Consider the following 27,418-nt stretch of genomic DNA (forward strand, 5'->3'; position numbering starts at 1 on the left):
AAAAATTCACCATAAATCAAAAGTTTTTTCTGTTATTTTGACCACCGGACGGTTATCAAGATGAACAGGAGAGCCTGCAACGTTTTGGTCCCAATCTAAAGATGTAAACATACAAAAGGCAGCACATTTATTCAGTTTTTAACTGAAGCAAAAATAACTCTGAGTTTTTTACAATGTAGTATTTTCATGGCTAAAAATTGCAAAGTGTGTAATTGGGGATATATTGGTATTAAACTTAAAGAGACTGTATGTAACTGAGATGTAAACAAAGCCTTTCAATGGGGCAGACAAACATTAGTAATTTGGCTGCTCAAGAGGGATGTCAGAAGCATTTCGGAAGTTAGAACGGAAGTACAAAGAGGCGTTGTTATGGAGAAGAGACTAGGGCTGCACAATTAATCACAATTGTTTCGAAATCGCAATATGGACTAGTGCAATATCTAAATCGCAGGGGGGTGCGATATTTGTTAAAAGGCAAAAAAAATGTGTCAAACCGTTCTAAAATAATGTTTTGTGGTGCTGCAAAGATGTCCTGGCCTACAAATTGTATCCTACAGACTAAAGAAAACATCTTTGTTTGGTACACAAACTCACGTGGGTCAGGCTTCTCCAGCCGATAGTAATGGCGGCTTGTTCGAAATACAATACGATCTCTTATTTTACGAAAATAGTTCACAGAAACGAGTTTCTGAAAACATTTTTAAGCGAGAAATAGGCCGTGCAGCTGCTGAATCTGTCTTCATTTCAGCTCAACAAAGGTCAGTTTAATAGCCGAGACACACACACCAGATGACCGACCAAAAGCCAGTCGAGATGAAAGACGGATGATTATCTGGTTGGTGTGTTTGGGCCTTAAAAAAAACACTAAAACTTTGACTACGGGTGCTGCCTGAAAGATTGCTTAAAACCAACCTTTTTTTAACGAACAAGGCAATATCGTCGACATACTGAAGACATTTTTTGGTTTGTAACTAAATTTAAGTCTTAACTCTTTGGATCTCAGATTGGTTTCTCGTGAGCACCAAGTATTAACCCTTGTGTTGTCCTTTTCAAAGTTTTTATATCATAAATATCGGTTTCTTACAACCAAATTGCCCCAAAATTAACATGGACGCATGGATGTACGTTGTATGGAACGTATACAACGTTCTACACATGTAAAAATAATGATTACTTTCATAGAACTGTTTAAATTTCGTTCATTTTTGTAGGTTTCAAAACAGTATTGTGACTAAACTTTGAAATAAACCAATTTGGGATTCAGTCAACATCCTGTGATCTTAACTATTAGTCCAAAAAAAAAATCCTAATTTCTGCTCTTTTTTTAAGGTATAATGTCAAATAAATTATGTTAATTTACCATGAATAAAAAAAGCTAATTTTCAATTTCGACCCCAAAGGACAACAAGTTAATAGTCTACGCAAAGACAACGCAAGGGTTAAAAAGAAATTCCACTACCCTTTAGGGGCTCCATACATATAAGCTTTTGAAATGTTTTGGTTTGTAACTTAATTTAAGTCTCAATTCTTTGGTACTCAGCTTGGTTTCTTGTGAGCTCCAGAATGTATTAAAAAGAAATTCCACGTCCCTTTAGGGGCTCCGTACATACACTACCGGTCAAAAGTTTGGGGTCACTTATAAATTTCCATTCCACTCCATTATAGACAGAATACCAGCTGAGATCAATTGCATTGTTTTTTTTAAAAAGGGCAGCAGTTTTCAGATTACATTATGTCCTTACATAATTACAAAAGGGTTCTCGACTGTTGTAGAAAGAAGTGGCTGATCTTTAATGCAATATCTACATTGCCCATTAACAGCAACCATTAATTCAATGTCCCAAAGGCACATTATTTTTTACTAATCTGATATCATTTTAAAAGGCTAACTGAGAAAACATTGGAGAACCCTTTTGCAATTATGTAAGCTCATAATGTAATCTCAAAACTGCTGCCCTGGTTAAAAAAACACAATGCAAATGATCTCAGCTGGAATTCTGTTTATAATGGAGGGGAATGGAAATTTCTACGTGACCCCAAACACTTGACCGGTAGTGTATATATACTGTATATACAATATATATACACACTTCAATACATATAAGCTTTTGCCTAGAAAAACACTGTCTTGCAGAGAACATTACCAGAGAACTGCCACGTTTCATTTCACCCTTTTTGCAAAAAAACTTCTGGCATTAATGTTAATTAGCTACAGCTAAATATGATCTGCCGTAGGCAATGTTAATCATTTTAACCAGTAAAAGTGATGGTCCGTGGCGGCTAAAAATGAGAAGCTGCTACCAAATAAAAAAAATGAACAAAAAGGAGACAAAAGATTCAATAAGAGTCCAATCAGGACAGCAAATAGGGAAGCCAGTCGGTGCAGAGAAGCAGTTTTCCAGCACCGGTGTCGAGGCACTTTTAGTCGCTGTTTAGTTTCTGACTGCAGTGGGTGAGGATTTTTTTTTTTAAAGTTCAAAGAAAGGCTTAGTGCCTCCCAGAGGATTATGGATTTACTCCCCAACACAATAAGATTGAGGCAAGAAAACCAGAGGGGGTTTCGTCTCTGTTAAACAGGTCAGAAGTCACAAGTACTGTACGTCTGTGAATGGATGCATAGTATAGAAACTGAGAGTTAATCATGCTAAGAATTCAAAATAAAATCCATCCTTTTCAACGATTTGTTTTAGACTTTTGAACAACATTTTTAGACCTGGAAAGTGATAAAATTGCACGTTTTCTGAGCCTTTAAAAAGGAGCCCATTCAACATCCAAAACAATACATTTCCCTGTAAACTGCTGTGTCTAACTCCTCATATTTGTAGCAAACACTTTCCATAGGCTGAAAATCCATCCCAAACCCAAAAGCTCCCATTCCACTTTGGTATAAATACTTTACCTACCTACCTACCTACCTACCTACCTATCCCAAAATCCACATGCATCTGAACATTTCTAGTCCATTTATTACAAAACATTCTTCGAACCCAACTTCAATCCACGTGGCCAAGTTTGGTTGTTGTTTGGTTGTCGTGTCAACTTTCCTCCAGCCAGGAGGGGGCATCTACGCTGGGGGTGTTGAGGTGTTCGCCCGCCTGCCTCATGTTCTGCTCCAGGAAGTTTTGACACGATAAACTGTGGGCAGCGACGGCGCTGTGGAGCAGCCACAACTGCTTGTGGAGGACTTTAACCTGCAGAGAAAAATATAAAAAGGATTTGTCAAGTCCAAACCATATAACTATAACTATATATATATATAAATATAAATATAACTATATATATATATATATAAATATAACTATATATATATATATATATAACTATATAACATATATATATATATATATATATATATATATATATATATATATATATATATATATATATATCATATAGATTCCTCAAAGTAGCCACCCTTTGCTTTTTTTGATAACTCTGCAAACCCTTGGTGTTCTCTCAATGAGCTTCATGAGGTAGTCACCTGAAATGGTTTTACCTTCACAGGTGTGCTTTGTCAGTGTTAATTAGTGGAATTTTTTACTTAATTAATAAAAAAGCAAAGGGTGGCTACTTTGAGGAATCTAAAATATAAGACATGTTTTCAGTTATTTCACACTTTTTTGTTAAGTACATAATTCCACATGTGTTCATTCATAGTTTTTATTAATAAAAGGAAAAACTTCCACTAATTAACCCTGACAAAGCACACCTGTGAAGGTAAAACCATTTCAGGTGACTACCTCATGAAGCTCATTGAGAGAACACCAAGGGTTTGCAGTTATCAAAAAAAGCAAAGGGTGGCTACTTTGAAGAATCTAAAATATAAGACATGTTTTCAGTTATTTCACACTTTTTTGTTAAGTACATAATTCCACATGTGTTCATTCATAGTTTTGATGCCTTCAGTGAGAATCTACAATGTAAATAGTCATGAAAATAAAAAGGAAACGCATTGACTGAGAAGGTGGGTCCAAACTTTTGGCCTGTACTGTACACACGGAGATACACTGGTAAGAGCCAGTGAGGTTTAACCATGTATCAGCTCATTTAAACAGCTCACGTTACTGTATTGTGTCAACAGTTAACTTCATTTAATATTGGTTTAAAGAAATGCAAACATCCCAGAGTGTTTTTTTTTCTCCTATCCCAGAATGCATCTGTGGTGTAGCCAGACCTTACTCCACAGCCCTGTGGAGATAGAGCTGGCAATGCAAGACTACAGCTACCAAAACTACTACTACTATGTTAAAAAAAACCGTGTGTTTTAAAGTGCCCATATTATGACAAAATCACTTGGGGTGTTCTTTTGTGTCTCTGGTGCTTCCACACACATACAAACTTTGAAAAAAATCCATCCGTGCTGTTCTGAGTGAGATCTGGTTTCTGAATGTGTCCTGCCTTCAGTCTCCTGGTGAGCTGTGCAAAATCGGCTCGTGACGTCACAGTCCGAAATGAGCTGGCTAACCACAGCCGTTAGCTTGTAGCGTTAGCATGCTAACGCTAGCATGCTACGTCGTTCTCAATAGCAAAACACTGCTACAACACACACAAGTTCACCATAATCTACAAAAGAACTACTTACATGTGATCCCTCGTTTAGAAGAAGTCTCCCAGCTAATCCTGCCTTGGAACTGACCAAAGTTGGAGAAACTTTCTTTTACTGTCTCTAGAGTTAGCTAGCTGACATGATCTACGATCTGAGCTACTGAGCATGTGCGAGTGCAATCAAAGATAGTACATTACATTACATTACATATCATTTAGCTGACCCTTTTTATCCAAAGCAACTTACAATTGTTACATATCAGAGGTCACACACCTCTGGAGCAACTAGGGATTAAGTGTCTTGCTCAGGGACACATTGGTTGATGTATCGCAGTGGGAATCAAACCCGGGTCTGCCACACCAAAGGCAAGTGACATATCCACTGCGCCATCACAACCCTACAGAAGAAGAAGATGAAAAGAGGTCTCACTCTGTAGCTAAAACAGAAACCAGGTGAAAAGAGGATCTGCAGCAGTGAGAGAGAGCTGTGCAGTACAACAAAAAGATGGTGTTTTTTGAAAATTAAACCATGTAAACCTATTCTGGTACAACCTTAAAATACAGTTATGAACCTGAAAATGAGCATAATATGGGCGCTTTAAAGTGCCCATATTATGAAAAAATCACTTTTTCTGGGATTTGGGGTGTTCTTTTGTGTCTCTGGTGCTTCCACACACTATACAAACTTTGAAAAAAATCCATCCATGCTGTTTTGAGTGAGATCTGGTTTCTGAATGTGTCCTGCCTTCAGTCTCCTAGTGAGCTGTTCAAAATCGGCTCGGACTGTGACGTCACAGTCCGAAATGAGCTGGCTAACCACAACCGTTAGCTCGTAGCGTTAGCGTTAGCATGCTAATGCTAGCATGCTACGTCGTTCTCAATAGCAAAGCACTGCTACAACACACACAAGTTCACCATAATCTACAAAAGAACTACTTACATGTGCACCTTCATTTAGAAGTCTCCCAGCTGATCCTGCCTTGTAACTGACCAAAGTTGGAGAAACAGGCTTTCTTTTACTGTCTCTAGAATAAGCTACCTGACATGATCTACATCGGAGCTACTGAGCATGTGCGAGTGCAATCAAAGATAGTACAGAAGAAGAAGATGAAAAGAGGTCTCACTCTGTAGCTAAAACAGAAACCAGATGAAAAGAGCATCTGCAGCAGTGAGAGAGAGCTGTGCAGTACAACAAAAATATGGTGTTTTTAGACAATTAAACCATGTAAACCTATTCTGGTACAACCTTAAAATACAGTTATGAACCTGAAAATGAGCATAACATGGGCACTTTAACGTAAATGGTGACAGAGACAACTGTAACTAAATCACGCTCTGTGATCTGAACCGTCTCACCTTGTTCTCCTGCAGCAGCTTAACTTTGACGGACAGGCCGTCCCGTACCCGCTGGTATTTCTCTCTCTGGCTCTGGAAGTCCTTCTGGGCCAGCTCCAGTTTGGGCATGGTGATGGCGTCCCGGGGCCCCAGGTTCAACTCCTCCAGGTCCACTCGGTACGCATCGTACTCCATCCTGAAATCAGACACAAGTTTACGATAGGGCTGCACGATACTAACCTGACTCCGCCAGATGGATTGCTTTGCATTTGCGCTGGCATATCCATCTGGGAACTTTCCGTTGGAGAACATTTGGGAAGGGGAGAAAACTAGAGATGGTCCTATACCATTTTTTGCTTCCCGATACAGATTCCGATACCTGAACTTGCGTATCGGCCAATACCGAGTACCGATATGATACCAGTGTGTCATATATTTTATTATGTTTTAACAGCTGTATACTACTATCCCTGTATAGATGTGATATGATGTATAACAGCTGTATACTACTATCTCTGTATAGATGTGATATGATGAATAACAGCTGTATACTACTATCCCTGTATAGATGTGATATGATGAATAACAGCTGTATACTACTATCCCTGTATAGATGTGATATGATGTATAACAGCTGTATACTACTATCCCTGTATAGATGTGATATGATGAATAACAGCTGTATACTACTATCTCTGTATGGATGGGATATTATTTCTATCTTTGTTGTCGGTCTGGCTCAGGTTAAACTCTTAGTAAAACATGAACAAACTCAAACAAGAATGCCACTTTCTTTTATTCTCCAGTTTGACAGTCCGTTATAAAGACACCATTTCAGGTTCCCGGACCATATTCCAAAAGAAGGAGCCAAGAGAAAAAAGCATTAGCGAGCAGCTAACAGAATTAGGGCTTCCGCTGTCTGAAAATACTGGTTAGCTGATTGGATAAACCATCTGTCGCTTCTCGTTGCGTCACACCTAAACCCGCCTCAAAACCAATGCCGATTGGTCGGCCATGTGGCGAACGGCTCCAAATTTTTTCTATCTCAAGATGACAGACTGGAAAACTGGAGCTCCTGAGATCAGGACGGTCTCACGAGGCTAGCGCGATATGAGGAAAATATCTAATTGGGATTATTTTGACTTGTATTGCGACTGCCATTTGATTCACGATATCGGAGGGAATGATCATTTTTGTGTCATTGTTCCCATTTGTCTTGAAAAAATACTAAAATTAAAATGATTTATAGTGTGATTTTTTGCAATGAATACTTAAAGTGCCCATATTATAAAAAAAAAACTTTTTCTGGGATTTGGGGTGTTCTTTTGTGTCTCTGGTGCTTCCACACGCATACAAACTTTCATCTTTCAAAAATCCATCCATGCTGTTTTGAGTGAGATACAGTTTCTGAATGTGTCCTGACTTCAGTCTCCTAGTGAGCTGTTCAAAATCAGCTGTGACGTCACAGTCCGAAATGAGCTGGCTAACCACAACCGTTAGCTTGTAGCGTTAGCGTTTGCATGCTAACACTAGCATGCTACATCGTTCTCAATGGCAAAGCACTGCTACAACACACACAAGTTCACCATAATCTCCAAAAGAACTACTTACATGTGCTCCCTCGTTTAGAAGAAATCTCCCAGCTAATCCTGCCTTGTAACTGACCAAAGTTGGAGAAACTTTCTTTTACTGTCTCTAGAGTTAGCTAGCTGACATGATCTGAGCTACTGAGCATGTGCGAGTGCAATTAAAGATAGTACAGAAGAAGAAGATGAAAAGAGGTCTCACTCTGTAGCTAAAACAGAAACCAGGTGAAAAGAGGATGCAGTGAGAGAGAGCTGTGCAGTAAAAAAAAAAATGGTGTTTTTAGAAAATTAAACCATGTAAACCTATCCTGGTACAACCTTAAAATACAGTTATGAACCTGAAAATGAGCATAATATGGGCGCTTTAAGTCGTTCATGCCATATGATGGAAATTATGGAAATAAGAAACATTCCCATGGTTATGGAGACTTCCATTTCTGCTTGTGATTTCCCTAAAGTTCCCAGAATGCCTTTCTGCGTTGTCCCCTAACTCAAACCCTAACCTTTCTTGTGGCAGAACTGGTTTATTTTCAGCTCCTGTGGGTGCAGGTATTAGTCTCTCTCTCTCTCACCTGGCAGCCTCGTACTGCTTGGCGTTGATCATAGTGTCCTCGATGGTTTTGTTGACCAGCGTGTTCATGTCGGATGTAAAGGTGTTAATGGCGGCCATCAGAGTCTCGCCGCTCTTCGACAGAAACTTCTGAGCCTCTGCATTCACACCAAACTCCACCTGACAGAAAGAGAGTTCACATTCATTGACTGAACAAAAATATTTATTAATTTAACTTATTTTTTAAAAGTGCTGTAGTACAACAAGCAGGAGACAAGTTATAACTGAGGTAAGTTTGGAGACATTACCATATTTAATCATTAAATTAATAAATATTTTTGTTGTATCTCTTTTCGGTGTTGTAATTTGTAGACGGTCCCTAAGCACTCGTCTTACTGCCGGTAGCAGCAGAGAGCAGAAGCCAGCAGGCAAGTGTTATTTAAATAAACTCCTGGTGTACTTACAAACTTTCCAATCCATCGTTTTATGGGTAGGTACCTATTTGTACTACTATAGAAATTTAGTATCATTTTGGGAATTATTAGTGGGGTAACTTACGAAATACACTCTTGGATCCATTAGCCCCAGCGCTAAGCTATTCAGCTGATAACGCTAACTTTTCCCAATGTTCGACCCAGGTGAAACAAGCTTCGAGGGGGTGGTTTGGCTCGAGGTCATGGTGCAAAGGACCATAGAGTTAACCATCACTTTAACATGAATTTCAAAACTCTGCACCAAAATTATTTATTATTAAGGGGCAAAAATCCTGGTTAGCTGATTGGATGAACCATCTGTCTATCACCACCTATAGTTGGTGATAGACAGGCCAAATCAACCAATCAGATCAACGAAGCGTATGAAAATACAACCACAAGCCAGGCTACCCCTGCTGCTGCTGCTGCAGGCAAAGCATAGCTCATTAGCTCAGCAAGCTAGCAACATGTCGGTAAAGGATATTTGCCGTTTGTGTAACGAGAATTTAGGAATAAAAGGCACCATTTAAGGTTCCCGGTCCATATTCCAAAAGAAGGATCCAAGAGGAAAAAGCATTAGCGAGCGGCTAACAGAATTAGGGCTACCGCTGGCTGATAATACTGGTTAGCTGATTGGATAAACCATCTGTCTATCACCACATACAGTACAGGCAAACCCTTGGTGTTCTCTCAATGAGCTTCATGAGGTAGTCACCTGAAATCGTTTTCACTTCACAGGTGTGCTTTGTCAGGGTTAATTAGTGGAATTATATCCTCTTATTAATAAAAAAGCAAAGGGGGGCTACATTGAAGAATCTAAAATATAAGACATGTTTTCAGTTATTTCACACTTTTTTGTTAAGTACATAATTCCATATGTGTTCATTCATAGTTGTGATGCCTTCAGTGAGAATCTACAATGTAAATAGTCATGAAAATAAAAAGGAAACGCATTGAATGAGAAGGTGGGTCCAAACTTTTGGCCTGTACTGTATGTTGGTGATAGTCGCTTCTCGTTCCGTCACACCTAAACCCGCCTCAAAACCAACGCCGATTGGTCATTTGGCAAAAGGGTCCAAATTTTCTCTCTCTCAAGATGCCAGACTGGAAAACTGGAGCTCTGGACGGTCTCACGAGGCTAGGAGCTGGCTGCAGGATGACTCAATCACCATGAACAGTTTTTAATGTTCAATCAAACTATAACTACTCCAGAGTCTGCTCTTGAGAGTTTTGCTCTAATTTTCAGGACAATTAGGGAAGAATACGGGATTCGGGACAACTGCTTGGATTTGTCACGAATTTTTCAGGACGTCTTGTCACCCTTCTATCCACTGTCACTATCGAAAAGGGAAAAAGCCCCCCAAAAATAATCTAAAAAAATAAATATTTTTTTGTGTCACAACTTGAAACAATTAAGCTTGAAAGTCATGAAACTAAATGCACAAAGTTGCAAAACAAACCTGAGTTAACACAGCAGAGGTATTATAGTTTTGAAATTTTATTATATTTAGTTTTGGAATTCAGTTTTTCTTTTATTATTTATTTATTTTTTGAAATTATTAAGTTTCGGTTATATTGGCTGAAAAGGTAAGAAAAGATGAAAGAATGCATGACATTAAATAGGAATACGGGGTTTTACGGCAGCCGCTCGTGTACCCGGCAGTAGACTCACGTGCAGTGTTGGCGTTTTGACGCTGAGGTCGCTGAAGGCGTCCCCCAGTGTCTTCTGGGTGACTGAGAACTGAGCGAGCTGATTGGCCAGCGTCTGAGCCAGCTTGGTCACGTTGTCGTAGCGTTGTCGGTCGTCTTTGAGCAGCTCGAGGCGAGGCTCCAGGTCCAGGTCCACCGTACGAGATCCTCGGCCGAGCTTCTCCGACAGAGCCTGCCGGGTGCACTGCAGGGAGAAATCCATCAGACTGATTCTTTAGTGATGATGTATTATGACTATGGGTGCACGATATATCGACTCAACATTGTTATCGCAATATCACGTTGCACAATATTATATCAAAAGTGTTGCGATAAGTGTGCATTATTTAGTTTATTTTGTGGAGCGCTGCGTCCCGTCCGTTGTCTGTGTGGCTGAGTTGTGTTTGAGTTATAACAGGGGTCATCAACTACATTTTTTCAAGGGCCAGAATTTTTCTAAGCAGACACTCTGGGGCCGGACTTTCAAATAAAGATAATAAAATGTATTTATACCTAATACGCCTATTCTTGTTTGAAATTTTCACTTTCTTACTGAAATAATGCTATTCTTTTTTTTTCTTTTACATGTATTAGTGTGAGCAAACTCCTAAAAAAACATGGAAACTCCATAATGATAACTGGCTCTTTAACTAGAAAAAGATCTCAGATTCATTAAGGCAGTTATTTCTTGTATTACACGTTTTCTGAAATGTTGTGTGTTTAAATATGCAAAGGAGGCGTTATCTTATTCAATATATGCATCCTTTTGCATGAGTCTTTGCGGAGAAACTCAGATTTACAGATCTGTCGATTAAATCAACTAATTGATTAGTCGATGCAATTGAATGAGTGTTAGTCGACTAAGAATTTCTTCAATCGAACACAGCCCTAGTGTGGCGACATTTTGCCTTCCCCGTGAGTGAGTTATGGAAACGAGCAACGAAGGTAAAGCATCTGGGCTCCGACGGGACTCCATGGTGCATTCATGTGCACCTCGTTTAACTAATGATGCATTCAAGTGTGCCTCGTAAACTGGGAGAAACTCAAACTGTTGTTTGCAAAGAAATTGTTTAGACTGAAAATCGTGGATTTCGAGAATTGTGACACCCCCTAATTTTGACCAACGAACACCTCGATTGCTCTCACCTTATAGGTGGCGATGCTCCACTTGCGGACTCTCTCCAGCTTCTCACTGGCTGGGTTCTTGTTGTTGCCCTGGACGACCACAGGTCCTGGTTTCTGGGGCATCACTGGGAGGTCTGGAGGTTGGGATGGGGTCAAAGGTCAACAGAGACTTATCATGGCGACATGAATTGAGTCTAACTTGATAAGTTCTCCTAACCTGACTCCGCCAAGTGGATCGCTTCGCATTTGCTCGGCATATCCATCTGGGAACTTTCCGTTGAGGAACTTTTGGGAAGGGGCGGAAATACTGGTTAGCTGATTGGATAAACCATCTGTCTATCACCACCTATAGTTGGTGATAGACGGGCCAAATCAACCAATCAGGTCAAACTTTTGCCGAAACCAGTCGGGAGAAGAGCAAAAAACATCTTTTCCTCCGAGAAAAGCCTCCAGTGACGTTTCTTTTGCTCTTCTTTCAACGAAGGAATACTTTCTAATTCGGATAAAACTTGCTGCGATAGCTACGCTCATCTCATCCGTGGAAGCTGCCGCGTTGTTTAGACTGAACAGTCGCTTCTCGATGCATCACACCTAAACCAATGCTGATTGGTCGGTCGTTTTCGGGAACGGCTTCAAATTTTCTCTATCTCAAGATCACAGACACATACAAAGTAGAAAACTGGAGCTCGCCAGATCAGGACGCTCTCACGAGACTAAGGTTTTACACCGGCTTGTTTCAATATTTCCTATAGCTTTTGTTACACATCTTTCTAATCATAAGAACTCCTTTACTCTTCATTCATGTACCTTTGGTTTGCTCCATTTCCGTGGCGGCCTCCGGCGTAGCCTCAGCTGCATCGGGAGTGAGACTGTTGTCGGTGTGGTTGCAGTAAATGTTTGCATCCTGTAAGAAAAAACACAGGTGGAGGAGATCAGATCCTTTGTAACCAGGAATAGGGGACCACTAAGGTCTATATAAAAGAGACTTCAGATACAGTATTAGGGGACCACTAAGGTCTATATAAAAGAGACTTCAGATACAGTATTAGTGGACCACTAAGGTCTATATAAAGAGACTTCAGATACAGTATTAGGGGACCACTAAGGTCTATATAAAAGAGACTTCAGATACAGTATTAGGGGACCACTAAGGTCTATATAAAAGAGACTTCAGATACAGTATTAGGGGACCACTAAGGTCTATATAAAAGAGACTTCAGATACAGTATTAGGGGGACCACTAAGGTCTATATAAAAGAGACTTCAGATACAGTATTAGGGGACCACTAAGGTCTATATAAAAGCATCCAAAAAGCAGCATGTCATGGGACCTTTAAAGCCCCTTCAGACTGGAATAGCCTGCCTGGGTCTCTAAGTCTTTACACTCCTTCAAAACATCGCTCCTTACTTACTTGCATAACTGTTGCTGTAAATGTCTTCCCCATGTGTGACTGGACTTTTGTTTTGTATACCCAAATATTCAGGATACTTTTTGTCATTTCCTTTTCTTTATGCGTATACATGAGGGTATGGGTGTAGGTGTGCGTATGTATATTATGTATGTGTACATACAGTATGTATATAGGTATGTTAGGCCTGCACAATAAATCGTTATAAAATCACGATCTCGATTCACACCTAATTTTTAAATGACGGATTGTTTTTTTCTCCAATTAATTTATTGAAAGCATTTGACATTGATTTATGTTTTAATTATGTAAAGACATGTTCTAGGAGTTCAGATAGAGCCTGTATCAGGGCTGTACTTAGTTCAATGTGTTATAGGTCACTATTCTTGGTAGCTTAGTGTACTTAAATGGCCAGTATGTACTGTATTTTGTTTATCATAAAAGCCTCTATGCTTTTGTGTTTACAAAATCCATGTTTGGTACTGCCAGTTTGTTTTGTTTTGTCATGGTTCACGTGTGCAATAAACATTACACTTTGTGAGGACAAAATCACGGCAGAGACTCGTAACATCAATTCTAAGCTAAAAAAATCGTGATTCATATTTTTCCCAAATCGTGCAGGCCTAATGTATGTATATACAGTCCCTGACAAAAGTCTTGTCGCTTACCTATTTTGTAGAAACACCTGCTATTAACCTGACTTTTAATTAATCAATTGGTGTTAGAAATAACTCATATGAAAAGCTAAAACCCTCCCAAATGATGTTTAATGCACTGAAATAAATTAGTTTCACTGATAAAAGATTTATCATTTAATCAAGACAGAAAGGTCAAATTTTGGCAAGACAAAAGTTTTGTCGCCTATACAGAAATTGAACAAATTTACTGCAAATACAAAAATATGTCAGCAAATTAAGTAGTGGTGCTGTGAGATCCAAATTTAATATCTTGTATGACTTCCATGAGCTTGAAGGACTGCATCCATGCGGTTTGGCAAGGATTCATACAATTTATTGATGAAGTCATCAGGAATAGCAAAGAAAGCAGTCTTGCATGCCTCCCAGAGTTCATCAATATTCTTTGGTTTCGTCTTCCATGCTTCCTCTTTCATCCTACCCCACATATGCTCAATGATGTTCATGTCTGGTGACTGGGCTGGCCAATCCTGGAGCATCTTGATCTTCTTCGCCTTGAGGAACTTTGATGTGGAGATGGAAGTATGCGATGGAGCACCGTCCTGCTGCAGGATTTGGCCTCTTTTATGGTTGGGAATATGAGAGGTAGCTAAGATTTCTTGGTATTTTAGACTATTTATGTTGCCTTCCACCCTGCAGATCTCTCGCACACCCCCATACTGGATGTAACCCCAGACCATGATTTTTCCGCCACCTAACTTCTCTGTTTTCTGGGTGAATCTCGGATCCATGCGGGCTCCAGTAGGTCTCCTGCAATATTTGCGCCGACTGTGGTGTAATTCAACAGAAGATTCATCGGAAAAATCCCCCTTCTTCCACTTTTCCAGTGTCCATCCTTTTAGCAGGCTGTGGGCCTTGTCAATTGCCACACGGTTTTTCAATTGTCTTTTGTTTAGTGCTGGCTTCTGGGCACTGATTCGACCATGGAGGCCATTTCGAGACAGAATCCGACAAACTCTTCTGGTTGACACAGGGACTTCAGATGACCGGGTCTCGTGGAGCTCTGCTGCAGTGGAAAATGGGCTGGCCTTGGATTTTTCGAGCCAACAAACGGTCCTCTCGAGCAGTTGTCTCGCGGGGTCTGCCTGACCTGGGCTTGTCAAAAACGTCTCCAGTGTCTTCAAATGTTTTCTTTATCCTCTGTACTTGACGCTGAGACACATTGAAGGTGTCTGCCACATCAGCAGTGGATCTGGTCTTCAGCCTCTTGATAATCAAAACTTTAGTCTCAGACTGAATCTTAGGCATGTTTGCAGAGGTCTAGTTGCAGTTGATGTGAAGGTCTAGTGTACTGGGGTTGTTTTTATACACACCTGAGACCTAATTGATCCATTACTAGTCGCAGGTGAAGCTCATATGACAAGGCGACAACACTTACAGTATGTCTTTGCAAAAATTGACTCAATGGGCTTTACCAAGCTGTGAATATTAGAATACTTTTTGACAGTTTTGTTTTGCACTGAAACATTATTACTAAAGATGTTGGCATTAAAATGAGCCATTTCTTGTAAAAACATCTTGATTAGAAATATATTTCAGAGGCACTTCAGGTCAATTTGTACACAAGCGACAAGACTTTTGTCAGGGACTGTACATGTGTACAGTATGTATGGGCTAAATGTTGTCATGCCTCTTAATACTGCACTACATGGATTTGTTTCCAATAAGGAGAGGGTGGGGCGCGATGAGGGAGAGCTTTAGCGAGTGTGTGAATGTACGTGCGCTGTATTGTCTTTGTCTTATGTCTCGAGGACCCTCTCGAGAACGAGATGCTTCATCTCAAGGGGTTATCCTCCTAACAATAAATTTCAAACAGCAGAATTACAACTCCCGGTCTGTCACGTGATGCCCGCTGGTCAATATAGTATTTTTCGCCGTAGACAAACATGGAGAAAGAGACGTCTGTAAATAAGTGGATACATTTTTTTGAGCGTCACAACTAGGGTTGGGTATCGTTTGTTTTTTTTCCGATTCCGGTGCTAAATCGATACTTTTAAAACGGTGCCGGTGCCTCAACGGTGCCTGAACCGGTACTTTTCAATAAAGTTAAAAAGAAAAGAAGAAGAAAAAAAAATAAGGGTAGTAAACAACAGTCAGTGACTTGTTTATTGCTAAGGCCATGGTCAAAATTAAAGATTTAATAATAATGTAATAACTATAACAATAACTTATTTCACCAGTAAATTGTAGTTGAACCCCAGATGGGAAAAGGGTATTTTACAATTACTGTGAATGCACCACGAGGCTACCTGTTTTAAGTGAATCTGTGTTGTTTAATTCCGACAATGGCAGCTGCAAGTGAACGCACCGTCTGTGTTGTTTAAATCCGACAACGGCAGTTGCAAGTGAACGCACCGTCTGTGTTGTTTAATTCCGACAACGGCAGCTGCAAGTGAACGCACCGTCTGTGTTGTTTAATTCCGACAATGGCAGCTGCAAGTGAACGCACCGTCTGTGTTGTTTAATTCCGACAACGGCAGCTGCAAGTGAACGCACCGTCTGTGTTGTTTAATTCCGACCATATAAACATACTGTATATCTATGAATTGCGACAACGGCAGCTGCTGCGCTGCAGAGCAGACTGTTACATCCCGCTGTAGAAGTCCTCCACAGTGAAATACAGTCACACTTTACACTGTTTAACGTTAGCTGTCAGCATTTTAACCGTGATTAATCCAGCTGCTAGCTAAAGGTAGGCTAACGTTACATGCTGTCAGGTGTAGTGTAAAGTCGAGCACCGAAATGAGGCACCGAAACTTTTGTTCTTATTCGGTCTCGTTACTACCGTTTACGTCGGCACCGGTTCCCTATTGGCACCGAGTTAGTCACAACTAGGGTCGGGCATCGAGAACCGATTCCTACTTGGAATCGTTTCAGTAATTACGATTCCATCGGAATCGTTTCTTTATAGGAATAGTTTGGAGGATTTGGTTTCAAATCCGATCATGGTTTCCAAATTTAACACGCGCAAGTTTTGGTTTCCGTAGCGACCAGGCGCTTGTTGTGTTGCAGCCTTGGAGCACGGTAAGCGGCGCTCTAGTGGGGCTTTATTTTACATTGAAAAAGCCCTGTTAAAAAATGTGACCCGTTTCAACTCCACCCCTCAAAGAATCGGAATCGAGAATCGATGAGAACCGGAATTGAAAGGAAGAATCGGAATCAGAATCCGAATCGTTAAAATCCAAACGATGCCCAAACCTAGTCACAACCCCTGCGAAATGTCTTGTTTCTAGGGCTGCTCCCTCTTAGTCGATTAGTCGACTAATCGGTCGTTTTGGTCTCAGTCAACTTAAGATTTCTTTAGTCGATTAGTCATGTTTTATGCTACGCTATGTTTTTTCACGCTGAATGACTTATTTCCAAGAAACGTACGAGCACATCTCTGGTAAACACAAGAATTAAAGCGGTGCTTTTAGCACGACTCTTTGCGGAGAAACTCAGATTTACAGATCTGTCGATTAAATCAACTAATCGATTAGTCGATGCAATTGAATGAGTGTTAGTCGACTGAGAATTTCCTCAATCGAACACAGCCCTACTCGTTTCATATCAGAATTTGATCCATTCGTTCCGATAACATTTCAAAAAGTCTAGAAAAGCCGCACGATTAAATCATTTAATCCCTGTTCAAGATGGAAGTAGCCAGCTCTGTAGCGCGCCTCCTCTATGGACCACAGTGCGGAAGCAGAGCCGATCATCTGGGTAATTTTAGGCTCCATGATGGCTTCATGAAAGAATAAACGGGCTCCACCTCGAGCGCTGTATCCAGGTTTAATATACATTATGTTTTAAATAAAGTCCAACTGTTTGGACCTGTGAAGCCCTGCTCTCTAAAACGAGCTTAACCCTCTTGTTCCTGTTGTCCTCGGGTCAAATCTGACCCATTTTCATGTCAAAAATGTACCAAATTTCGAAGTAATTTCGAAGTAATTTCGAAGTAATTTTGAAGTAATTACGAATTTTGGTCCAGGTACCCTACAATTTATTTCACAAGTTAAATAAATGATCAGTTCACTACTTTCATTGAATTTGGGTGTTTTATTAAATTGTATAGCATGTAAAGAAAAATTTATTATAAAATGTTGAAAAACTTGGGGAAAACATTTAAAACAAAGTGCCAAAAAAAGTGCCCAAAACACCAGGAAAAGTGGCCAAAACTTTGAAAAATTTGACAAAAACATGGTAAAAGCTTGATAAAAAAAAATAAAAAAAGCGCAGAAAAATATCGACAGAAACTTCGACAAAAGTGTCGAAAAAGACGAGCAAAGCGTTGGAATTATTATTTTTTTTTTAACATTTTGACCCGGAAAAACAAAAAGTTGCGGTTGCAGATAACGCAAGGTAAGCAAAAAGACGCCACTGTAGACACTGTGTACCGTAACTTAGGGCTGTGCAATTAATCAAAATGTAATCGCGATCATGATTTGGGCTGCCAACGATCACAAAAACAGAATAATCGAGAAAAACTATTATTTAGCTCATTACGTTTTGCAAGTAAACTCTTTATTTTCTCTTTGTGTTCTGAATGAAAAAATAAAGTTTAAATAGGAAAAAGTATCTTTAAGGCAAATTTCACAGTTGTGGTTTTTCTACTGTTGATTAAACTTTTTCCACAGTTTTTTTTAAGTTCAATAACTGCCACATCTTTACAGAAGTCAACGAGTAATCGTGTAAAATCATCGTGATTTCAATATTGACCGAAATAATCGCGATTATATTTTTTCCCCATAATCGAGCAGCCCTACCGTAACTCGTTTAATTTCTGTAGCTGAACTAAACGCTGGAGAAGCTGGTTTAGACAGAGAGGTTGCAGGTTCGCTCCCTCATAAAACAAGGAAAAAGTAGTTTTATTCATGCTGGAGTTTCACATTTCGGACTGTATTTGAACGCAGCCTGAGTTCCCAGGACGGAAACATCTCCAGGAACCGACAGTGAAGAGGTCAAGGGTCAGAAAATCAAGGCACAGTGACAACAGTAGGAAGGATCGCCGTGGGAAACCCGGAGCTCATCGGGGGGGCCAATCAGAACGCAGATCAAAAGGTTGTGAGGTTGCCACGGAGACGATGGATCCCTGCTGTGAGGTCAGGAACACGCAAGACTCGGGAAATGATCACCTGACGCAGATGAGAGGTAACGACACACAAACATATGCACACATAGATACACACGCACGCACACACACACACATACACACACACACACTATCGGGCACACACACACATACACACAAAGAGACACAGATACAAACACACACACAGACACGAACGGGCACAGACACACACACACACACACACAGACAGACAGACAGACAGACAGACACATACACACACACACACACACACACACACACACACACAGACAGACACACAGACAGACACACACACACACGTGTCGTCTACAATTAGGAGAGATTACAACAAGTAATGTTAACGCTGGAAGTCGTCCTTCATGTTCTCATTTTGTGATGTTCAACCAAATGTTGTGTGCAGGTTTTCAGGAACACACACACACACACACACAGCTCACCGGACCGGAGGGGATTTAGGTCAAAGCTGTTGCGTCACATTGAATAGACAGCCAAACATGTAGTGAACACACACACACACACACACACACACACACACACACACACACACACACACACACACACACACACACACACACACACACACACACACACACACACACACACACACACACACACACACACACACACACACACACACACACACTTTTCTCGGAAGGAAAAGATGTTTCTGTTCTTCTCCCAACTCGGCCAGAGTTTGACCTGATTGGTTGATTGGGCCCGTCTGTCACCAACTATAGGTGGTGACAGACAGATGGTTCATCCAATCAGCTAACCAGGATTTTCGCCCCTTCCCAAAAATTGTTGAGTTGAAATCGGGCTCAGGCTCATAATTACAGTTGATGTGTCGGGCTGGGCCTCGCGTGCTGTGTTGTCTTCCCGTTGACCAATGGCAACTTTGTGTTTTTCTGGGTCTAAATTTCAACATTTTGGTGTTCCTTTTCTACACTTTTGTAGACGTTTTTATTCCAATTTTTTTGTCACTTCTTCCCCAATTTTTTGACGTTTTTTTAAGTCGCCTTTTTTTTTTCACTTTACCAGTTTTTTTTTTTGTCACCTTTGCCGATTTTTTTGATGTTTTTTTTGTCACTTTTTCAGTCATTTTCTTCAACGTTTTAAAAATAAATAAATAAAATATTGTGTCGAAGTTTGACCCGAGGACAAACAGGAGGGTTAAAGAAACGCCAATAAGCCCGAACACGTTGTCCTCCCATCCCAGAATGCTGTGCGGACTAGCCAGACCCTTAAGAGAGAGAGAGGGAGAGGTTTTCATGCCGTCTCACCCTCCGAGGAGTCTCCTCCTCTTCTGGGACGCCTCCGGGCGCCATGGCGACGCCTCCTCTCAGCGTCACCTCCTCCATCATCTCTGTCGCTCCTCCCGATGCTCTTCTTCCTCTTCTTCCTGTACACAAAACCCAAAAAAACACATCAATCGACAATGTGTCTGTGGATTATTTTTCCTTTGAGATAATTTTTTGTCGCAATTTTAGTTTACAGTTTAGTTAGTTTAGTTTTTGTCGCCTTTTTTTGAGTTTTTGTCACAATTTTTGTCGCTGTAAATGACACAAGGTTTTGGGGAAGACTCGGGCACACGTAATTGGGGAGGCGTTTTCTCCCTGAAGAAAATGTGACGTTTTTCAATAAAAAAAGAAGCAGTTTTCGCATAAGTAATGAATGTTGTAAAAGGTAAATTGTAATTATAAATAAGCAATACTGTATAAAATATAACAAATCATGCTAAAGCTGTCAGAGAGTCAGAAGTAGAGAAGTAGGCTACAACGTACAATATTTCCCCCGTTATAGTTTGAGCCATTTAAAATACTATGTTCATAGACAGATGTTAACTTTATTTTTTTTTTATTTAAATTTTGATTTGCAAATATGACAAACAACAGTTCATATGGTACAGCTTACAGAAGACAAATAAGACGAGAAGGTCAGATAGTGAAATAACATTTCGGTCAAAGCATAAAATATCCTGGTTACAAGGAATGTGAAAAATGTAGTAATAGTTAAATAGAACAATCCAACAAAATATCAGGAAATTAAATAAATATGGCATAAAAATCTGGTTACAATCTCATAATCAGGCTACTAGTTGGAGGTCAGGTGGACCATAAAGTAACCCCAAATCCCCAGAGTCCCAGGCTCTTTGCCCCTTATCCTACCCAGCATAACCTCATATGATGCTGTCTCACTCCTGAGGAGTTTCCATTCCTGCATTGTTGGGTGTATGGCTGATAATTCAGGCAGCAGAAGCTATCCCAACCACTAGAACTGAATATGTGCTTTTTGTCAGGGTTGATGTTTTCGGTTTTATCTCCCAAAAGGCGAAGTCTTGGAGATACTAGCATGGTTACTCCCTCCCACGTCCTTAAGAATTCCAGTTATGTTATGCCAAAATAGTTTGACCATAGAGCACTGCCAAATGAGATGCACAAAAGGTGCCCATCTCTGTTTTTACATTTCCAACATGTGTTATTTTTTAGTGGATTAGTCGGTCGTCTTGGTCTTAGTCAACTTAGATCTCTTTAGTCCATTAGTCGTGTTTGATGCTTTTTTTTTCCTGCTGAATGACTTATTTCCAAGAAACGTACGAGCACATCTCTGGTAAACACAAGAATTAAAGTGGTGCTTTGTGCACGACTCTTTGCGGAGAAACTCAGATTTACAGATGTGTCGATTAAATCAACTAATCGATCAGTCGATGCAGTTGAACGAGTGTTAGTCGACTGAGAATTTCTTCAATTGAGCACAGCCCCGATTATTTTGACTACATATCCACCAACCCGTTGGTACCGCTGTCGCTGCTACATCACCCCAATCGCTGCTCTGATTGGCCCGTTGATCACGCCTCTTGTGCAGTAGAAAATCCCGAGCAGACTATCGCCAGACATGTTCAATCTTAAAAAGACAGACTAGAGCCGGGTCCGGTGATAGCCAGACTAGTGTCCACTAGTACCGGTGCAACATTTTATACTGAATACATTTGGCAGATTGTTAACTTGAACGTCTTAATTAAATAAATTACAAGTTTAAAATTGAAATGCTGTTATTTATTTTTTTTTTTTTTACATTTTGGACTACACCTTGCTTAGTTGTGTGAGTGTAACGTACAACGTGTGGTTAAACAGCGACATCTAGTGGTGAAAAGGAAGAGGCACACATATCTGACAACGCACCAAAACAGCAGCAAGTCTGCAGATGAACTGTCTTAACAGGTAGAAATGAGCAGGTGCGTTGTTCCAGGTCCCACCCCTCAATATTTAGAAGAGGAAGACTTATATAAACAATATGAAAAAGACAACCCACTCCCCAAAAATGAGGTAAAAGTAACTGTTCAGGGGAACCAAAACGTGAACGGGAAACAAGAACTAAACGTCTACTTTTTGGGGTCGACCGACACCGATTATTAGTAGTTGATGAAATCCGATAACTTGATAACAGACTGTTGGGAACGTTTGTTACGTTCCCCTGCGTGCATGTTGTTGTATTTTCTTGATTTATTTATTTTTGCGGAGGATTTATGTTTGAGTTGTTTTGGGAGGACTCCGAATACGTCGTTAGGCTTCGTTCCCCTCCGGCACTGTAAACATTTATGTATTTTATATAACCGTTGTGGGAATAAACTAAACTAATCATGTAGGAGTAGGGCAGGGCGATGAGGAGAAAATCAAATATCACGATATTTTTGACCAAATACCTCGATATCGATACCGCAACAATATTGTAGCGTTGACTATTGGAGCTTTCACAAAAATATTTACACAATGAGATTTTAGTGAAATATTAATCAGTAATGTGGATATAATGTCTAAGTGGGTAAAGGACAGTTACAACAGTCTGGTAAGTTCAGAAAATGACATCGCTTTACTGTAATGCAGCCTTTAAAACCTGAAAAAGACACTTATGGTCATATCACGATATCCAAAATCTAAGATGTAGCTTCTCATATCACGATTTCAATATGAGTCACAGCCCTGCTTTATATGTTGCATCAGAGGTTTAACTCTCCTGTTGTCCTCGGGGCAAATTTGACCCATTTAAAAAAAAAAAAAAAAGTTTCTATATCAGAAATTTGGGTTTTCTTTCAAAGAAATTGTCAAAAAAATAATAATAATATTGTTATTATTAATAATTATAATGTGGATGGTTCACTACGACCATTTACTCTTCACAAGTACAATAAATGATCGGTTCACTGCTTTCATTGAAGTTGCGCGTTTTTATAAAATTTTATAGCATTTGAGAAAAAGAAAGGATGAAAGAACGTTGAAAAAAGGGGAAAAAAATGCCGAAAAAAATCCCATAAAATCACACGGGAAAAGTACAAACAAAACTGTCAACAGCGCTGAAAAAAAAAAAGATTTAAAAAAAATCAAGACAAAAATCGGAAAAAGTGTCAAAAACGTTGGAAAAAAACGTTGAAAAAGACGACCTCATTTTTTATTTTATTTTAAATTTTGATCCAGAAAAACTATAAGTTGCAGGTCGACAGGAAAACAACACGAGGGTATCAGACCAGGTCTGTGTCTCAATGCGCCTACTTTCACACTTCAAGCACTTAGTTTTAAGTACGTAGTGTAGATAACGCAAAAAGTCAGAGCAATCTCGTCATTTCCGGTAAGTGTTTTAACACAAGTGGTCCTTTTGGGACGATACTAACCAATCGGAAGTGGGCACTACGGCAGGAAGTGGAACGACGGAAGTGTGCGGAATGAGACGCAGACTTGGATTAATGTTGAAATGTTTGCTACAACTTCCCTGCAACCTTTTCTGTCATAAGTAATAAAGTTATACAACTTTATTAACAGTAAGTGCAAAGTACAAACATCTCGTCTAAAGTGTAATGACGGGTAACAGTAACAGTATAAAGGTGTGAGCTTTGACCTTTTACAGGGAATCACAGACGCCCTGAAAACTAGGGCTGTGCTCAATTGAAGAAATTCTCAGTCGACTAACACTCGTTCAACTGCATCGACTAATCGATCAGTTGATTTAATCGACAGATCTGTAAATCTGAGTTTCTCCACAAAGAGTCGTGCACAAAGCACCACTTTAATTCTTGTGTTTACCAGAGATGTGCTCGTACGTTTCTTGGAAATAAGTCATTCAGCAGGAAAAAGAAAGCATCAAACATGACTAATATTACTAAATCTAAGTTGACTAAGACCAAAACGACCGATTAGTCGACTAATCCACTAAGAGGGAGCAGCCCTAGTGAAAACTTTGATAAAGTTTTGGTTTGATTTTAGCAGCGTGAAGAACATGGTTAGTTACATGACTACAAGAGGAAAACTACCTTTACTAAATACTGAAATGAAGGTGTCTCAACTTCTGCTTCTCAACAGGAAGACAGATGTCACTTCCACACAGAAACAAAGGGAGTTAACCCAACTACAGGGTTGAAAATAATGCTGCAACACGTTATAAATATGCAAGACCGAACACGCAGACGGGAGGCTGCAGGCTGCTGCAGTCGAGCTGCTGGACACAAATGTTGGAAAAAGCAGCAAAAACTTTAGAAAATAAATCCAAAAAGACGACAAAAACTTAAATAACAGTCTCATGGTAGGTAGACAGACAGACAGACAGACAGACAGACAGATAGACAGATAGATAGATAGATAGATACATAGATACATAGATACATAGATAGATAGACAGGACAGAGATAGACAGATAGATAGATAGAGACAGATAGATAGATAGAAAGACAGATAGATAGACAGGACAGACAGACAGATAGATAGATAGACAGACAGACAGATAGATAGACAGAAAGAAAGATAGATAGACAGGACAGACAGATAGAGACAGATAGATAGACAGGACAGACAGATGGACAGATAGATAGATAGATAGACAGATAGATAGATAGAAAGACAGATATATAGACAGGACAGACAGACAGATAGATAGATAGACAGACAGACAGATAGATAGACAGAAAGAAAGATAGATAGACAGGACAGACAGATAGAGACAGATAGATAGACAGGACAGACAGACAGATAGATAGACAGAAAGAAAGATAGATAGACAGACAGACAGATAGATAGACAGATAGATAGACAGGACAGACAGACAGATAGAAAGACAGATACTGTAGATAGACAGGACAGACAGACAGATAGATAGACAGACAGACAGATAGATAGACAGATAGATAGACAGGACAGACAGACAGACAGATAGACAGGACAGACAGATAGATAATCAGATAGATAGATAGAAAGACAGATAGATAGACAGGACAGATAGATAGATAGACAGGACAGACAGATAGATAATCAGATAGATAGATAGACACTTTATTGATCCCCAAAGGGAAATTCCATGTCCGAGTAGCTTGAAGACATCACACACACACACACAACACACACATACATCACAAACAGGATGATAAAATAACAAATACACATGAATAATATGGACAATAAAAGAAAAGACACTAAATAAAAAATCAACATGAATGTACTAAGGAATGTATAAGCGTTTATATGAAAAAAACAACACTTATGGCCTCTAAAATGACCATAAAGTGCATGAGGTTAGGTTGGGTGTAGACAGTAAAGAGTAAAGAGGGAACTTTTTGGTGTGAAAGGTTGAGTTTGTTTGTCTGTTTGTTGTTTGTTGTTGTTGTTTTTGTTGTTGTTGTTGATTTTAAGCTAACGTTACTGAAGACACAATGTTCCCTAACGCACCAGGTCAACTCCGCTGCTGTTTAAACTACTCCCCGCACACAATACGTCGATAAATAACTAGTTTCAGCACGTTAAAGTCAACACAAACAAGGACAACACATAGTTTAAACTGGCTTTACCTTCACAGCGGTGAGAACCTGAGAAATAACTTCTTCTTCTTCTTCCTTTTCTTCCGTCTTCTAACCGTCCGTGTTTCTTCTTCTTCTTCTTCCGTGTCTGTTGTTCCGTTAACTCCTCATTATGTAAAAGGTAACAAACTGAACCTAACTCCGTTCAGAAAGTTATCAGGTTAAAGCGACGCGAGGAGGGGGCGAGTCAAAAGGTACCCGGAAGTTTTTTTTCTTCTTTTTGGTGGAGTGGATGTTTGATTTGTGGTCCCTGTGCGTAGCGGAGGGGCGGTGATAGCCAACCTGTCAGACAGGAAGTAACCAGACTGTTGTTCTAGTGATGATTTAAATTAAAGGATGATTTCGCTTCATTTTATCACTATGTACCGTTTAGATCTTTAGGTTATTACCAAACTAGCAAGTATACTAATTAATCTCATAATCAGTGGTGGAAGAAGTAGACAATTTAGGCTGTATACTTTACTATACTTATTATTATAATTATTATTATTATAACTATTATTACTATTATTACTATTATTATTATTGTTATTATTATTAATATTATTACTATACTATTATTACTTATACTTTACTATAATATGTTTCATTTTTCTAATAAGTTAGTAAATAAAAAAATAAAACACACACAGACAGACTGATACAGACACACACACACACACACAGACAGACACGCAGACACACACACACACACACACACACACACACACACACACACAGACAGACAGACAGGCACACACACACAGAATGATACAGACACACACACACACACAGACAGACACGCAGACACACACACACACACACACACAGACAGACAGACAGACAGGCACACAGACAGACTGATACAGACACACACACACACACACACACACAGACAGACAGACACACACACACACACACACACAGACAGACAGACAGACATGCAGACACACACACAAACACACACAGACACACACTGACACAGGCAGACACACACATACACAAACACACACAAAGACGCACAAAGACACACACACACAGACAAAGACGCACAAAGACACACAAAGACACACACACACACACAGACAAAGACGCACAAAGACACACAAAGACACACACACACAGACAAAGACGCACAAAGACACACACACAGTTACTGACATCAAAACCTTTTATGAAGGTCAGCATGCACGCAGGCTGTCACACTGTTTTCTGGGTCAAGTTCTAGTGTGTGTGTGTGTGTGTGTGTGTGTGTCTGTGTGTATATGTGTGTGTTTGTGTGTGTGTACCATCAGCATCACCTTGTGGTCACATGCAGGAATTGAGAAATCTCAAAGGTATCTATTACCCACCGACACACGAACGCCTCGTCATGTAATAAAGTTAAATTAACACGTTACAGATGGGAAAATATATCTGTTACACAAAATCATGTCCATAATTTCTCTAATCTTTGCTTGTTTCTAGGTAAAAAAATTCTATCTTTTTTGCTTCCTCAGGCTTCTAAAAGTTTTTAGACTTTAGACTTAGTCTTTATTTCATTCATATATCACAGTTCATACAAACTTTCAGCCCAAAGTCTTTCTAACAACACAGACAGACGTCCAGCACCAGTCTGTGTGACTGACTGACGAGGCGTTCAGGTGTCGGTGGGTAATAGAAACCTTTGAGACTCCTCAATTCCTGCATGTGACCACAAGTTGATGCTGATAGTGCAACACACACACAGAGACACACACAGACACACACAGACACACAGACACACACACACACACACAGACACACAAAGACATATATATGTACATATATATATATATATATATATATATATATATATATATATATATATATATATATATATATATATATATATATATACATACATATATATATACACACACACTCATACATATATATATACACACATATATATATATACACATATATATATATACACACATACATATACACATATATACACATATATATGTATACACACATATATATATATATATACACATATATATATATATATATATATATATATATACACATACATACACACACACACAAAGAAACACACACAGATTCACAGACACACACACACAAAC

General features: G+C 39.6%; 1 protein-coding gene across 1 annotated transcript; it reads right to left on the reverse strand.

The window, feature by feature from the left end:
• Positions 1-2,042: 2,042 nt before the first annotated feature.
• LOC114545780 (arfaptin-1) lies at positions 2,043-25,515 on the reverse strand. Its single transcript, XM_028564299.1, has 8 exons — positions 25,320-25,515; positions 19,777-19,895; positions 12,111-12,207; positions 11,325-11,437; positions 10,162-10,383; positions 8,039-8,196; positions 5,902-6,076; positions 2,043-3,191 (listed from the first exon to the last, which is right to left on the reverse strand). Exons 2-8 carry the CDS (start codon positions 19,855-19,857, stop codon positions 3,036-3,038), a joined length of 1,002 nt encoding a protein of 333 aa, XP_028420100.1. The 5' UTR covers positions 19,858-19,895; positions 25,320-25,515; the 3' UTR covers positions 2,043-3,035.
• Between the last annotated feature and the right edge of the window lie 1,903 nt (positions 25,516-27,418).

This window comes from Perca flavescens, chromosome 19 (genome assembly GCF_004354835.1).
Source record: "Perca flavescens isolate YP-PL-M2 chromosome 19, PFLA_1.0, whole genome shotgun sequence".
NCBI classification, from domain to species: Eukaryota; Metazoa; Chordata; class Actinopteri; order Perciformes; family Percidae; genus Perca; species Perca flavescens.

Coding starts and splice junctions, on each gene's coding strand:
- LOC114545780 (XM_028564299.1), bottom strand. CDS start 19,857: ATGATGGAGGAGGTGACGCTGAGAGGAGGCGTCGCCATGGCGCCCGGA. Junction 11,438..12,110: donor GGAAATGGAGCAAACCAAAG/GTACATGAATGA, acceptor CCCAACCTCCAG/ACCTCCCAGTGATGCCCCAG. Junction 10,384..11,324: donor GGAGCATCGCCACCTATAAG/GTGAGAGCAATC, acceptor TTCTCCCTGCAG/TGCACCCGGCAGGCTCTGTC.